This window comes from Paralichthys olivaceus, chromosome 9 (genome assembly GCF_024713975.1).
Source record: "Paralichthys olivaceus isolate ysfri-2021 chromosome 9, ASM2471397v2, whole genome shotgun sequence".
Taxonomy (NCBI): domain Eukaryota; kingdom Metazoa; phylum Chordata; class Actinopteri; order Pleuronectiformes; family Paralichthyidae; genus Paralichthys; species Paralichthys olivaceus.
Genome location: NC_091101.1, coordinates 24,939,877 through 24,957,497, shown reverse-complemented (window position 1 = coordinate 24,957,497; position 17,621 = coordinate 24,939,877). Strand labels below are relative to the sequence as shown.

The window sequence follows — 17,621 nt, the reverse complement described above, 5'->3', positions numbered from 1 at the left end:
TTGAAACTGGGAAACAGACATTCAATCAGTCAATCATCTCTTTTTATTTGTATGGAACTCATTCACAGATCACAGTTTGTCTCATAGATGTTAACAAGGTGCGACATCCTCTGGTCTTAACCCTCAACAAGAGTTAAAACAAAAAACCACTGAAGAGACAGAGCTGACATCACATTCAGTTTTACAGTAACAGAGGTGAAGATCTTTCTTTCTTCCACTTCACCACCAACACGGTGAAGAGGAAGACGGTGAAAATGAAACACTGAATATTAAAGCACTGAATTTTGTTTCATGTGTCTCACTCACAGACTTTCTTCACACTCTGAGGGCTGTGACAGAATTTCACTTGAAGAATGAAGTCAAGTGTGACACCAGAGTTAATGTACTACAAGAATGTTCAGTGTAGACAAACCACAGATCCATGAACATGTTTTCTGCCTGTGGAAAATGTCTTTTGAGCATTTTGTGGGCGACATTTTACTCTAAAGAAGCCATCGTCTGTCAAAAATAAGAGTCTAGAACAGCAAAATAAAGTCTCTCACTCGTATGCGCTAAGAAGAGAGGATATCTTCGGATTGGTGCCTTAGTTTAGAGTTTCTGAGTTTTTGAGCATGTTTAGGCCTCAAACATTCATAGAAAGATGGAAAAAAAGTGCTGGGAGTGTGGCTCAGGAGATTCCTGCCTCAACACAACACAAAGAAGTGTTCTTGGACAAAATACTCAACCCCTATGAGGACCTACCAGGACACAGTCCATTTAATAACCACAAACGCACATGACTATACTTTAATATTTTATTGGTTTAATAAGAGATCAATTCATTCTCGTCATAATAAAAATGTGGTTTGTCTGTAGGCAAATAAACATTTAACATGGAAGAAAAAAATAAACCGTGGACATAATCAGCAAGAAATCTACAATAGCAACGAATAAATGAACAAATGTTAAACCGAGAAACAAGGTCAGAATGCAGCCATTCACACGACATGCATTGTGCAATTCATTTCACACACAAAAGTATCTGGTACCTTAAAATATTCTATAAAATACAGCAGATGTCTCGCTCCTCATTTTGACATCATACCTACAAAGATCCTGCATGTTGTTAAAATATAAGTTGATGGCATTGATAGAAAACATAAGTCAGGCATTAAGACAACATCAGATGATTTGCACATAAAAAGAAATTAGACAACAAACATCACCCACCTTTTTAAGAAAAAGAACAGTTAGAATTATGTGTAAGAATCATTTTCAATTAACTTATTAATCTCTGAATGTTAATGTTTGATCACAGGATAAGCAATTTTCATGAATAAATAAGGACAAGATAGGAACGAACAATAACAGCTGATAAAGAGAGAACACAGCTGATGTTTCCTGTGCTTCGTTCAGTGAACGCAACAAGGTGAGGGGTGTCCACTGCTTGAATGAGGTCACATTAGGAGGATGGGAAAAGAAATATCACCGTGAGACTTCAGTGCACTACTGGCTGCTCTTCAACTGCACTCAAATATACAGACAGGTTGGAGCACAGACTGTAAAGCTGACATTCAGAAAACAGTTCCTTCTGCTGATGGCATTGTCTGTCCCCATCAGTGTTTAAGTCACATCCTAAATGGTGAAAAAAAAAAAACAAATAGAAAGAAAACACGACTTTGACGTGGTGTGATCAGACACCCGTGGGGGCGAGGCGGCTGATGAAGGCGATACTGCTGAGGCACATCCTCCTGAAGAAGGCGGGACAGGCAGGCTTCATGATGAAATGCTCCAGAAGAATCCGCAGCTCTGTGAACAAGGTGCTGGAAGTGGAAAGACAATGTTTTATTACTCAACTCTGATAATTAAACTGAGGTTTGTCATTAGTTTCATCTGATCACATCACTCCGATGTCAAGTACATTTAATTTAAATGACAGAGAAACATTTAAGTAAATGACACATTTGCTTATTTTTCAATAGGAGTCAAGTCTGATTTCCAGCAGACATCTCTGCTCTCTCTTCTTGTTCTCTTGAATTATTGGCCGACTACATGTCTGCATGTTTCCCCAGCAGTGCACAGTTTATAATGTCAGTCTGACCAATACTGGATCTGACAGTTTGAAAATGAACAGTGCGTCCTCATGGACTAAATGTACGTGTCGGACAATTCTGTACTGAAATCTCCTGTCAACTTTTCAGCTGTACTGTATCTGAGATGTTGGACGATAAAAGCAGTACAGCCACATTATTGGATCCCATACATGCAAGGTTAACTCTTCCCTGTTGTTTAAACCTTTCCTGCCAAATGATAACAGATTAGCAGGAGTTTTACACTCTTCAACCTGGACGCTGAATATCGTCATTACCATGAGATGTCATGATAATATTCTATTATAAGATCTTACCGGCAGTATGGGTTTCTTCTGGATGTGTAGCGGAGAGTGAGAAATCTGTAGTAAATGAAAGGTAGAAGCAAGCTTCCCTGGCCACTGTTGAAAAGAAATGAAAGACATGAATAAAACAAAACTGACATTACACAATGGATCGTTCAATAATCCAACAATAGACAATAACATGAATAATAAAATGTTGTGAATATTTCTCTTCAGTGCAATAACAGGGAAAAGTGCACATACAAGCAGAATATCTCGTGACAATAAATTACTTTTCAACTTCAGTTGTGAGCAAATACCTGAAAAGCATGAAGACAGTGGCTGGCATCAAGAAGATCTCATTGCAGGCGATGAACTTGAGGATGTTCTGCTGATTGGCTGTTAGTTTGTCCAGGAGGTTTCTGATGAACATCAAGCTGTTGGGGCCAACGGACTGAGAGAGAAATAACAGAGTCAGTGTTTACTGATACAGGGAGGTGAAGGTAAAGAAATTACATTATCAATCATCCCTTTTTATTAGATTTTTAGGTGGAATTGGGTCCCTGAGCAATGACCATTTGATTGAGTAGATAATTAAAACACCATTTGGCTGGTGGTAATGTCCCCCCCGGGTGTTCAATAATATTCAGCGAGCAGCTTTCTGTCAAGACATTTTAATAAACAGCATTATACTCACATCCAGCACTTTCTTTGTGTAGGTAGTTGCATGAAGCAAGGAGAAGAGGAAGACTGGGAAAATGCTCACTGGACACAAGAGTTAAAGAAAAACAGAGCGAACAACACAAAATAGTTTCTGTGGCTGCATGATTGTTAGTTATGGTGAATCACATTTTTCTTTGATGGGTGAAATCCTGAGAAATTGAAGCATGCGCAATTTGGCAAATCCTTCTGAAAGCCTCAATGTAATATACCATGTACTGTCATGTGGTATTCTGAGCATCCACTAAATGTGGAGAGAGCAGCCATGTTATTGCAATCGCTGAGTTTTAATTCACTTCAGTAACCAGATTACTCAGAGAAATCTGGTTACGCAAGTAATCAGAAAAAGCAGCGTAAATCCACATGTTTGCGCAGCAGATCTGTAACCAGATTTCTTATTTTGGAAACTGCTAATTTCAGCTGCTTCCTGAGTTGTTTTTGGATGTGACAAAGTGACAGTGACCAACGGGCAGACAAAAATTTATATTTCTTTAAAACAAAGAAACTGCCACACACTAGCTCAGTTTAAAAATGTAGCTGCATCTTAAGTAACAATGCAATACATCTATATAAACCTTTAACAGAAGGACCATCGTCATACAGTCTCAGTCCATAGAAACCTCCAATCAAACTGTCTTTTATTCACATGATTTCGCTAAGTTAACCAAGTGCATGTGTCATTTTCTGTGTATTTCCAGGTGAAAGGATACTTGTGATGGGGTAGGAGTTGACCAGGATGAGTGAGTAGAGCAGGTAATGGCAGCTGTCCTCTTGAAGAGCCTGTGCCAGGAACTCTCTGCTCAGCTGGAAGCGTGGAAGTCTTTGATGCAGGCGAAGAGCGCTGGTGAGGGCGTTCGCCAACAAAGCTCTCTGATAGAAGTTTGCTGCTGCATAGGGTCTGAAAAACACACGCAAGAAGGGAATGAGAGTGAGGCATAAGCAGTGTCAGGTCATCAAACTGTCTTTATGATGTTGGTACGCTATTACAGAAACAGTAAGTTCACTCACCCCAAAACTGGTAGAATAAACATTACGGAGCAGTAGACGGTGAAGAGTCGTGACAGCCACATCGCAGTTTCAAGCTTGTTGCTCATTAAAAATTGCTGAGGAAAAAAGAAATACGTGATTCAGGGACATATATGTAGAGCGGTAATGTGATGCTAAGAGTTGAACCTGCTCCATCACTTGTTATAAACAAACATGTGTGAAGGATGTTCGGTGTGTCTCAGAGTGCTGGATTGCTTATTTCAGCTCATATATGTTTTATCATTTAGATTTTTGAAATGACACGAGATGGTTTCAGTTTTTTCATGTGTACTGAAAACATATTCATTGATGGTTACGTCTGGTTCACTCAACTCTCACAATAAACCCGACAAAATGAAACAACAACTTAATTTAATCTTAGACTGAATTCTTCCACCCTTTCATCAGAGGTCATGAGATGCAGCTGTATCTCATTAAAGAACTTCTCCGTCAGCTGACAGTGCAAAAGATCGACTTTCTTAACATTTCAAAACGGGTTACACATACACTGACATAAAAATTCACATGAATCATAAGAACTGTGGTGAGTACACTCTGACTTTTTTTATAGAAAGGAAACTGTGTGTTTGTATTAAGTGGACACAAAAAATACCTGCACTGTATCCCATCATTAAGACATTCTGGATTGATGATGTCAGTTAAACTCACAATGACAAGATGTGCAATCTTGTTTACCTTTATCAAACATACTGTGAGTACACACTTAAAAAGCAGAGTATGGCAGGAGCAGTTTTAACAATCTGACTCTAATAACAGTGTTACAGGCACAGTCAAAGTCCAGATATGCACCTACGGGTAAATCTCTGAAAACACCGGCTTCATAAAAGCAACTAAACAGTGTGTGATGTGATGTAAACAGAGGAACAGGGAAAGAGGAACACAACACAAATAATTTACCCTGACAAGTATCTTTAAATGTGTAAATCGAACATTTAAATGTGACAAACAGCTGCAAGCACACAGTGAACTTACCACAGGTCCTAACTGGGGAGGGGGAGGAGGAGGGGGGCTTTGTTGGTTTGTGTCAGCCATCTTTGGGAGTGTGTGTGTTTCTGTAGAAAAGTACACATTACAAAGCAATAGTGACAACACACAAACAAGAGTTCATACTTCCATCACCTGTATCTGTGATAATAACGCTGAAAACAATTAATGATTGATTTAATGAGGTTGAACAATTAGCCAATTTTAATTCATGTGGGTTATAAATAACCAATCTCATGCAATTAATAGCTCTTCTGTTATCAGAGTCAGAATCTGTTGAGTTTCTTTAACAGAGAAGCATCTCATCTTTGGAATAGATTAAAATAAATGATGTATAGATTTATAATGAAGTCACACAGCAGTGCAACAAACACACACACACACACACACACACACACACATATATATATATATATATATAAATATAGAAGAGCTTGAGGTGGTGCTGGTCTCCTGCAGGTCTGATGGTTAAAACTAACATTTCTCTCAATGGAGGTGAAAGAACACATTCCAGATTTCACCTTTTTTAAACGAAAAAAACCCTTTTTTAAAGATTTTCATCCAAATAATCAGGAATTTTAATTCACTCACTGCTGCGTGCAGTGATGGGGATGTAGCTACATTAGCTCACCTAGCCTCAGATGTTGGTCTGAGTAAAAATCAACGTTGACGTTATTTAATTAAATGTAGAATAATGGAATCCACCGACTTCTTGCTTCGTGCGACGCGTTGTGTTTGTAACCGGACACGTTGGTTTTCCTGGATCTATTGAATGGATGCTAACGCTGTTAGCGGCTAACACAGCAGGTGACTCCAGAATATTCTGTTTCCATCGTTACTAGCATGCGAGCTAACGTTAGCTTCCCACGGCCTCTCGCTTCTCCGTGGCTTCTCTAACGACGTCCCGTGTCGCGGGTGTTTCTAAAGGAGGCGGACAGCCGCTGCTCCTGGCTGCTGTGTTCCAGAAGAAGGGTCACTCACCGGGGTTAGTGTGACGAGACGTTCCGTACCGAGCCGGGCTAACACCAGGCTAACTCACGATACAGGGACTGTTAGCTTCCAGTGACAGGATGGAGGTCAGCTGACCTTCCGCTGCGGGAACAGAGGGAGATATCGCGAGATTTGTAGAGCCGTCTCCCCCAAAGGCCACGGCGCTCCCTCTAGTGGACAATAACAAAAACAACACATCTGGATAGAAAGATAGATGTATAGATAGATTTATATATAGATTTATATACAGATGTATATATAGATTTATATATATAGAATTATATATAGATTTATATATAGATTTATATATAGATTTATATACAGATGTATATATAGATGTTTATATAGATTTATATATAGATGTATATATAGATTTATATATAGATTTATATATAGATTTATATACAGATGTATATATAGATGTTTATATAGATTTATATATAGATTTATAGATGTACAGATGTATAGATAACTGTATATATATAGATGTCTAGATGAATGTATAGATGGATTGATAGATAGATGGAAAGATAGATGTATATATAGATTTATATATAGATTTATAGATATAAAGATGTACAGATGTATATATAGATGTATATATAGATTTATAGATGCACAGATGGATGTTTAGATATATAGATGTCTAGATGTATAGCTGGACATATAGATAGATGTCTAGATGAATGTATAGATGGATGTACTGATGGATAGATTGATTGATAGATAGATGGAAAGATAGATTTATAGATGAACAGATTTATAGATGTATCGATGGATGTATATATATATTTATAGGTGCACAGATGTATAGATGTATAGACAGATGTATAGATGGATGTATATATAGATTTATAGATGTATAGATAAATGTATATATAGATTTATAGATGGATGTATAGAAATATAGATGTACAGATGTATAGATAACTGTATATATAGATTTATAGATGTACAGATGTATAGATGTATAGCTGGACATATAGATAGATGTCTAACTGAATGTATAGAAGGATGTACAGATGGATTGATAGATAGATGGATGGATGATGGATGGATAGGTAGTTAACACCAATGTTTGTTTATAAATCAGACAAAATAACAGGACAGAAATACACAGACTTACAGTGGGAGGCATCACTATGAAAATGTAACTGAATATAATAACTATTATTAAAACATGTACACATATGACGACTGAGTTAAGAGAGTTGTTGTCTGGCTTTATTGCAAACTCATAGATCCACATAGAATAAAAATAAAAGAAAGAAGTGACACAATGCAGAGGAGAGGTGTGGGCTGGAAACACGATAATAAAACGTTACACATCCACAGGTATGAAAACACATGCGGACATTTGTTCCAGTGTTTCCAGAAACTTAACACCACACTGAAGTAAACGCAGTGAACGTTGCTGTCTGGTCTTATTTAGCAGGATGTTACAGGGATGAATCCCACAAGAGGAACACGTGAGTCTCCTCCATGATCCAGATCCAAGATGCGCTTTGATTTCCACGGAGATCTTCCACGTGTTGTGCTCCAGTCTGCAGCCAATGATTTCATCACCTCATCTGAAAACAGGAGGAAGAAGAAGAGAAGTGCAGAGTGCGCCTGCGCCAAGGTCAACGCCCACATCCATCTGTTGAAGAAGTATATTCCATGGCTGCAGAGTATTCGGCCTTTTTCTATCTTAAGCCTCAACTTTAAAAAAACAAAAAAAACAGAATTGAGTATTTATATCTTTGATTTTGATTTTATCCAAACGATCTTCTGCTTTTATTCACTTCAAATGTTCTTCAGACTGCCACAGGAGGGCGCACTCCACCAAGGGAACGGCCCTGGCGCAGTTTTGGCGTGCAGCCTGCGTGAGATAATTCTTTTACCTTTAACTTACCTTATTCGTTTCCCGACATGTTTTAAAACCTTACATCTGACTTCCACTGCGGCGCATCTATCCGCAGATTATCCGCAGGAGTGTCGCGGGGCCGCTGTGTTTGCTGCAGATGCCATTTGAAAATATAGGCAGTGTAAGCACTGTAGAATCTAATTATTTCTTTGCAAAACCTAATTAGGCATTAAAAAAGGTTAACGCCAGCGCCTGAAACGTTTTTGTTTAATAATCCCATTACTGACGGCTCATCATGTATAAAATGGTGCAGGAGGACACTAAGTTTCCACTTGTTAAAGGGAAACCTCTGAGAAATAGTCGCAGAGTTTTTGACACTATCTGCGGTGTGGAAATGATTAGTAATTAAACTGCGGAGACTCAGCTCAGCACACAGAGTAGGTAAGGCTGCGGAGTGCATGTGTTTTCTATGTTTCACTCATCTATGTTTTTATTTTCTTGTATTTTCTTCCTGTAATCTGCTGCGTGAGAGAGTTCCACAGCCTGTAGCTCCCTGGGAACAGACCTTGATGGTTTTTTAAGCGTCAGCTCCTCTCGGACCATTAACAGTCACCAGAGAGCTCAAGGTGAGAATTTAAATGAGACAACATTTTCTGCCCGACTTTTAATTTGGCCGAGATCCCGAGGAAGCAGCGACAGAAGCTGCGCCGCGTTTGTCAGACAGATGTAAACCCTCAGAGCTGCGAGGAGATTCAAATACAGATGTTTTCTTGGAGGAACACGATGTTAAAGATTCACACAAAGAGCTGAACCTGTTACTGAAGGAAGACTGCAGGACAACCGTCGCTTGTATTCATTTTAAAATACGTTTTCTCTCGGAAGGAAGATCCCATTTGTTGAAACCTGAAATAACACACGTCAGAAGAAAAGCATTTTTTAATCTTATCTTATAATTGATATGCACACATCAGTGATTATTATGTGATATAAACACCAGCGTTTTATTTTTCTTTCTTCAGACATTTAAAAAATTTGGCAGAATTGAGGAGAATTTCTTCTTCTCAGGTTACAGCTGCTTAAAAGATAATATAAATAATTAAAAACAGCTTTATAAATATATATATATATATAACTTTATATTGAAAAAAGTAAATATTAAACAAAATGAATAGCATGTTAACAAATTAAATAAATTCAAAGTCTCGAGTATCATGGTTATACTAATTTCTGTAAAATAGATTATTTATAGTAATTATATATTGTATTTGTATTGCTGTTATTATTATTTTTAAATAATATATGGAGTACAACAGCTTTCGATATGATGATAATATTATGAATAATATCAACAGGTAAACTAGCTCACCTAAGGTATAATAACAATAATAAATCATTTTACCCTTCGCTTTCTTACACGGGTTTAAATGAAGAGGTTTTCGTCCTGAGCGCACTCTGTTCCTCCTTCAGTCTTTTCCCTCAAAGCTTCTGCATCAACGGTTTTCAAAAGGCAGAAAAAGAAAAGTGAGTGAAGAGAAAAGAAAAGAACAGAAATAAACGCTTGTAAAAGTCTATTGGGCCAAAACAAACAGGCGGTGGAAGGGGAGGAAAATCGGGACAAGCGAGGAAGACGACGGGAAGAAAGGATGAGTTTGATGTGGAGGAAGAAAAGGACACGGTGGATTTCAGCCAAACCGGTCGAAGAGACAATATCCACGGGCTTTTATGTCTTTGTAGTTTTTATAGAAGGAGGCGTTTCACAACCTGATCAGGAGGATTTCATGATGTGGATCATTAGAAAAGTCTTTTTCAGATGTTTGTGTCCTCATTGTTGTTTGGGGCTTTGAAGAAAAAAAGAGAAAAACAATAGAAAGAAACGGGAGGAATGAATTAAGATAAATTAATGAAATGAATAAAAACATCCACGCTGCTCTTTTCTGACAAAAATATAAGGAACAATTTTAAAAAACTGAATGTTCTTCACTTGATGCTTTACTACTACTACTATTATTATTATTATTATTCTTATTGTAGTTGTTTTATAATCATTATTTCAAAGTCACTGTCATTTATCTAAAAGTTAATGGGTATTACAGTCAGGGGTTAGCTCCTCTGGCTTTAGCTGCACATTAAAAGCAAATTGATCTAATTACATTTGGCACAAGTTTGAAAGAAGAATCAAACAGGCAGATATCTAACTTTGCAGTAAAAAGGAAAAACAACTGATAAATGCCCCAAAAACCTAAAATCCACATGTTGACTATTTGGTTATTTCAACTTCTTTGATTTGTGCAGAACATGATATTTCTATTTCTGTTTATTTTAAATGCATGTGACCAGATTCGAGCAGGTGGGTCTCAGCTCTCCTCACATGCAGGTTCATCCATTTCACAGCGAAGGCTCCAGGTTATTGAAGCACCACCGAGTTCACTGTGAGCTCCAGCATGGACTCAGAAACCATTTAATACGAATCTAAACCCTCTTCTCTTCTGTGCATGTGTGCGAAAACAAAACGGAAATCTTTTCACGAGGAAAAGGTTGATGATTTTAAAAATGTAAGATCAAACAAATATCATGGGAGATTCGGTGAAACGATTATTTAAAGGCTGGAGATGATCTGATGCCTTAGACAAAAACTAGTGACGTCCCCAAAGCAAAGAGAATCCACCAGAACACAGACTTCTCGCTTCTTTTGGGGAGTAAAGCTATGTTTGTTTCTGGGCTGAATGGGGCCCTATAATGGAACTGATGGCATCAGGATTGTCACCACAAATGGTCTGGGCGTTTTGCAAGGCTGTTTGACAGAAGCCTATTATGTCATTGGTCACGTCCCCTCCACTCCTTCCTCGCTCGGGTTTGAATGGGAGTGAATTAATCAAATGGTTTTGAGAGAGATCAGCCAACTTAATGCACTTTGTGTCAGGGTGCAGGATCCGAGACCCCCGGCCCACCGCTGTACCTGTTTCCATCCGAGCACACACACAGGCTGCGTGTTTGTATGAGCAGCCTGATGAGGGAGTAAAAAGTCACCGTGACCTTTTTATTCACTGGATCTTTAAAAATATAAACCTCTGATTGTCTCTTTAAAATTCATACGCACACTTCCAGAGAGTTAAAGTGAAACAATCCACATTTCCTGTATATTTTAAATCATTGGAAACATCTCTGATATAATAATCTGCTGGAAACTAGAAACATCTTAAGTTTCTAATCCACAAGTCAACATCTAAATCAGCTAATTAGAAATTGATGAATTTGTAAACATTAAGATCCCATTATTTGAGATCAAAATTTGATTTCTGTGGAGCCTGAGGATATTTTTGTGTCAGCTGTGATTACACGTCATTCGTAATTTGGATAATTTGTGTGTTTAATTCTCTCTTTGACTCCAACTGGACAAAAAAACAAAAAAAACACAAGCCTGTGTAGAATGAACGTATGAGCTGCCTCCATCATATTTGTTTTGCAGGAGGTAAAAACGGTCCACAAATCGTGCGCTGTAACGTTATTGCTTTATCAAACACAATCAAAACGGGAATTAATCAAAGCACTCTGCGTTGGACTAAGTATGCATGCGCATTGTTGGGCTGTAATGGATGGCTTTAAAATTTGACGTTATTATTTCCCGTCATTTCTGGAAACAAATTGAACATTTATTGCATATATATTAAAAATTACACAGTCGTCGGGAGAGGCTGATGTCTCTGTTATTGAGGCGCACGGAGAGGTGAGGTCTCACCGGATCAATTTCCCTGTCTTGTTACTCCCGCAAGAGGATGTTTGGAAAATGCCTGCACCGCTAAATTGATTCAGAAACGAATTCATAACTTGGGGGGGTTTAAGCAATTTTGCAGCGCCCATTTTTTTTTTTTTTTTTTAATCTTTATTCCTCATTTTTTCTCTTGTTTCGTGTTTTGATTGCTTTAAGAATCCAAACTAAGTTTATTTTTGTACCTTTCTGCTTCTCATTGAAAACCGGTTCTGCTGCAGTGACTCCACGTTGGTGTATTTTTCATTCTCTGCAAAAAAGATAAAAAAAGGAAAAATGTATTTAATAAACTGGGTTTTGGGTGGCTTCACAAACATAGCCATTAAGCAGTCACAATGCTTTTATTGTGCACTTGATCTCAAAATAGAGGCTGGTCTGACTCCTCGGTTCCAGACGAACCTATGGAAAAGGCCTTGTCTTTGTCTGCGTGTACGGAGATAAATGGCCCGTGTCAACCAGATGATTAGTTTGCACTATTAAATTGTCAAAAAGGAAGGATTTTTCCCTAATAGTGCCTTTTCGTGAAGAATTATGGAATTCAGAGTTGTCTGCGGCTGCCGGGGAACTCGCAGGGCTTCGCAGGGGCGAGGGCGAAGGTCAGACAGAGTTCTCAGCTGCGTCCAGTGGTCAGAGGGGATGTGGAGACAAGTGTGGGCCTATTTACTGCAGGGTGGGACGGTTCATCTCTGCGTTAAACCAGAAGAAAGATATCCGTGCGGTGGCACTGAGGTTCAACAAGCTGCAGTTGGTTTAGTCGCCAGTGCATTCACAAAATGCGTAAAATCCGTGCGTAAAAGCGCAATAAGCAACATGTAAGGACGACAAGTGTGCAGCGGCGCGTATGTCAACAGATGATTTACTTTCAGAGTCAAACTCAAGCTTAAATGGGACTAAAGATGATTCTGTTTCAAAACAGCATTGGTGCGTAAAAGCACATCCGTGAAATGTGCCAGGTTAAGCGCCAGATCGGTCCCAACACATGAGCTGTCTGTCTGCATGTCATGGCTGCCCTGCTCCCCCTTCCATTCTGCTCAACCTCTATTCTAGTGCCAACGTTTTGTGTTAAATGTTAACAACTTGGCCTGATCCATTTAATCACCAACAACAAAATCTGTGTTGACTCTAACACTCGCCTCCATTGTGCCCATTATGCGCCTGCCCTCACTTGAAGATTTATGTATTTTTGATATTAAATTCCTTCTGTCATCAAGACTGCTCTCTTGTTGACTTTTCTTGACCCCTTGACCTCGTTCCCCAAACTTTCCCATATTTAACGCGGGACCCTCCTCCTCCCCCCCTCCAGCTTCTCCTGCTCCACCGCAGCTGAATGCTCTGTGGCTCCTTTTGTTGGCATGTGCTGTTTGCACTGTTCTTGAACTTCAGTGAGCTGCCCTGTCCCCATCCTGTACTTTGAACCCTGCGGAATCATCTATCCCCCCGGAAAATAACGACCTATTGTGCACGAACCCATGAAGTCAGCTCCCCCAAACTATTGCAGACTGCTTAATTTGCTGGAAACCAGAGGGATGTCGTGGATCCAGAGCATCATAATCCTTGTGATGAACTATGAAGTGATCCTTTAATGCCCTCTGCTCTGAGGCTTCATATCCAAGCTTCACTGGATTTCTGGCTTCAGTCTCATTCTGCATTCATGCTCTGTCGACGCACATTGACGGATGCCCATATACCTTTGCCATATATGACGTCCATGTCGCCTATACAAGCCTCCCTCTGGCTGCCCAGCTTGCTAATTAGTTAAACAAACGCTCATACTAATGATCCCACTGGCCTGGCGAGCTCTGGGGGTTTTGTTCGTCGACTCTGCCCCAGCTTCTCCTGCTGGAAACTTGGCCCCGCTGACCTGAGCCACCACGGCGCTGTGGAGACTGCTGGACCGCCCTGTCCGGAGTCCAACCCCCCAGGGGCCAAAGGCCAGCGTCCGAGGCCCGGGAATGCCACCACCAGCTGCTTGTGGTGACACCACTTACAAAAGGGGCTTGGTGAGCCATCCTTCTATGGGCTGTCAGTGTTGTGACAGAGCTGGCCTGACATTTATTTACTCTCTCATCGGACCCGACTCGTTTGGTCCCAGCATCGAGGCACCAACTTTAGTTTGATTCTTGTGACTGTAGATCAAAAGTTGATGCCACTGTATAATAATGAATTCTTTATTGAGGCTTTAAAAACTACATCTGTCAAGTGCTGCAGATGATCTGGACCACAAACGAGCTCTTTCTCCCTTATTAACAATTTCAATGGTTAAAAAGACAATTAAAACACCATATTAATGCTTTAATAACATTTAACAACCTCATATTTGTTCTTGTAAACTGCTCTATAAAGAATTAAACCATGATTTATTATAATTAATAAAGGGATTAGTTTAAACCCTTTATGATTCTGCAGTTCTCAATAAGTCATTCAGAGCAGGTAAATAATTATCAGGTCTGAAGCTGAAATTGTTAAACCTCTTTTTTTTAAATGACAAATTCAAACCCTTTATTAATGATGTGTCAGCCGACATGATTTCTCAAAGTAATAATACTAGTGATTCTCTTTTAATGTCAGTCTGCTGATAAAAGCATCAACAGGATAAACACCTGCCAACAGGATTTTATCACAATCATTAATAAACAGCTCTTTAGTAAACAGTGGCACCATGAACCCCCAAGATCTGTAGTTTACCACGAGTCATAAATAAAAGGTTTTAATCTGCAGATGAAAGTGCTGGTTAACGTTTGGATCTTGGTTCAGATAATCTGAAGTTCAGGATGATCTCAACCAGAACTCTTTAAAGTCAGAACCTCTGATCTGTTACCTGCAGACATGATGCTCATTAAAGCCAAAGCATCAACAGGATAAACACCTGACAGCAGGATTTCATTAGAACCTGGTGACCCAGTCTTAGAGGTGAGTGTATCTGTATCTGTATCTATCTATAATATCATTCGTCCTCTTTATCCAAGTGCATCCATCAGTGATAATATCAGTGGAGCCATGGGTTTGAGGTTTGTGCGTCTTTACTGGAGAAACCACCCCGGGTTTATCTTCTGCTCTCCCTGAATTCAAACGTTTGTGTTTCCCCTGTGCTCGCGGTTAACACGGGCCCATTACGCGTCGTCGTCTGTGGCTCTTGGTGTTATTCGGACAATGTTTGGCCATTTACGCGCCCTGTGTCTGCGCGCTCCGAGGAGGTCTCGACAGAAATGGATACTAATTGCGGGGACTGTACACTGCTGGCTGCCGGGGCGCCTGCAGGCAGTCGGAGGACCTGCTTGTCACCGCCTAATTGACAAGGGCCTGTCTGTCCTGGGAGCAGCTGGTCCTAAACACTGGCGCACAATCGCAATCTTGACACGGCCTCCACTCCGCCTGGAGGAGTTTGGAGGGGAAACGCCGTTAAAGGGAGATTTATTGAATCTCCCTCTGGGTGACGCTGTATTAAGTACGCAATATAGGCTGATTTGCGCTGGTGCAAGAGGGAGCCGCACTCCCGGTATTAATAACAGAAGGTGCCAATTAGGCCAGACAGGTGACATTTCTCGTGACATTATGAATCACTGCAAACAAGACAAGCGCGGGTAAATAAAAGCTGCTCTGAAATCAGTTTTAAGGGAGAGTTATTTTACTTTTACGCAGCGACATGACACACAATGAGGCCGGGCTCTGTATGCGCAAATCGGATGAATGCAGGGGGATGTTGTTGCAGCAGCCATTCAGCTGCAGAGGCGAGAACACAAATAACATCAAGCCTCACAGTAAAATAATCAATTCATTATTCTGGCCTGTTTCTATTAGGCCGTGGCTTTATAGCTGAATGCGTCAAGAGGGAAAGAGCCGAGCAAGTATTGTTTTCGTGTGCAAGTGGGAAAAAGGTTTTCCTCCACTTTCCCACTGGCTGTAAAGAAACGCTGCTTTTCTGCCTCTTTTGAACTGAAATTCGTGATTTTTTTCCCCTGGTGTTCTCCGGACGCGCTCCTTTCTTTCTGCGGAACAATGACAACACTGGAGCACCCCGCCGGTGCGCCACAGTTGGGGATCCCCCGGATTGTTGTGGACATCTTTGGATTTCATCAATCAAAATGACTGCAGTTTTCCATAAAAATGCTGAATTTGGTGCTGGAACCGAACGGGCAAGGTAGAAAAATACGAGGCTGTCTCTCTCGATGATAAATGGCCATCCTTTGATTGAGCAAATGGAGAAAAACGTGCCACAGGAGTGAGAACCAGGCGAAGACGCACGGTCTCTGCGTCAGATCAGGCACAGGGATTAATCGACCAGAAACATTAAGCAGTGAAACCAACTGCATTTTCCCAAAACCCTATAGATGAATTGTTTTTGGTGCAGATTTGGCTCAGATACCAAATGGGATGATGGCACTCGTTTGCCAGATTCTGGGCCACGTGTAAGGTACCACAACCTAAGGTGCCAAAGATGGCCCACATTTGTTTTGTGCTATTTGGGCCATATTCACATTTCAGCACAAGAGGATCACGTCCAGATTCCACCACGTTTGCTAAAAAGGTCAACATATGTTTCGGGATATTTGGGCCACATTTGCAGGTTCACGTCTATTTTGTTCGGGTGAACAGAAATCCAGATGTGCCACTTAGGAGGAGGATTATTACCTCATGTGGACACAACTGTCACTTTTCCACTATTTGCAGAATTATAAGACTTGTGCCTTCGTCTCATCTGCTGCAACTGCAAGAGCATGAAAACCACCTCCTGAGCTACTGGTCCCAGATCACCCAGCAGTAATACTGGTGATTCTTACCAGGTCACAGGCTGTAACAGATAGGTCCCTGGGACTGCAGGAAGCTGATCCAGTATCAGTTCCACAAACGTTAACATGGAAACACCACATCCATTGACTAAAAACCAAATCTCTCGCAGCGGCCCCTCGTTGGAGCAGAGCCGGAATAAAATGTCCAAGTAAAACTTTTAATTTCCTGAAAGAATAAACTCTGCACACACGCCTCTCAAGATGTCCTCTCTAAATGTCCTCTCTAAATGGTCTTAATGCTGCCACTGATTATCCAGTATTGACATTTTGTCCCGCCTCAGGTCAGGGGGTCAACAGTTGGAGATTAATGGCACCGGATGGACAAAAAAACCTTAAATTGCTATAATAATGATATAACGCGTTGTATTTTCACTTTGAATTGGTTTTTAAAATCGGACACGAGGCTTGAACACTGTCTCTAATCGCCTTTATTGATGTTTTTGACCTTTGATTTTTGAACTATCCAAAATCACAATAATAAAACATTTACACGTGATTACAGTAAAGATTTATAGTCTGCAATCGGTCGTGAGTAGTGACCTTATATTAGCTTTTATTTCTTTTCCCATTAAGTTTATTTTTTATGGTTTTTATTGCAGGATAGTTCCCCTCTTCCTCCTCCTCCTCCTCCTCCTCTTCCTTTAAACATACAGCAGAGTTGTCTGCCTTGTCGTGCTTGAAGAATTGTTTAATTTCAGGGTCCCGGCGTTTCCTGAGGTGAGGTCTGCATTGGCTGCTAATAGAGATCTAATTGATGGGCACTGTCCCGTTTCCGTGCTCTCTCTCTCTCTCTGCCTTTATTGCGCCCCAGCGTCTGCTGTAAAATAGGTCTGTAATCAGATTCCGCCTATTTCTCCTGGAGCAGGATGAGAGAGCTCAGGGCTGCGGGTTGAGAGAAAGAGAGATGGAGCAAAAAAGAAAAGAGAAAAGAACGGAGGGGGAAAAAAAAATCATTATTAAAAAAGTTAAGGCTTGAGAAGAAATTGGACACGCTGTTGAGGGTTGATGAAAAAGAGAAGAGTGAGATTTTTAAACATGAACAAATTCACCTCTTCTTTTTTAATTTGACTTTCGCTTAAATAAACGCACATTATTCTACATCATCAGTCGGTTTACAGTGACCTTATC

At 40.2% G+C, this 17,621-nt stretch overlaps 1 protein-coding gene across 2 annotated transcripts; it reads right to left on the bottom strand.

The window, feature by feature from the left end:
• Positions 1-780: 780 nt before the first annotated feature.
• On the bottom strand, positions 781-6,221 carry tmem33 (transmembrane protein 33). 2 transcript variants are annotated; one of them, XM_020104423.2, is made up of 8 exons: positions 6,086-6,221; positions 5,093-5,172; positions 4,082-4,176; positions 3,784-3,971; positions 3,051-3,118; positions 2,674-2,807; positions 2,387-2,470; positions 781-1,802 (listed from the first exon to the last, which is right to left on the bottom strand). In XM_020104423.2, exons 2-8 carry the CDS (start codon positions 5,150-5,152, stop codon positions 1,673-1,675), a joined length of 759 nt encoding a protein of 252 aa, XP_019959982.1. In that variant the 5' UTR covers positions 5,153-5,172; positions 6,086-6,221; the 3' UTR covers positions 781-1,672. The 2 variants fall into 2 exon arrangements, with proteins under 2 accessions (XP_019959982.1, XP_019959983.1); XM_020104424.2 differs by having other exon boundaries at positions 5,736-6,120.
• Between the last annotated feature and the right edge of the window lie 11,400 nt (positions 6,222-17,621).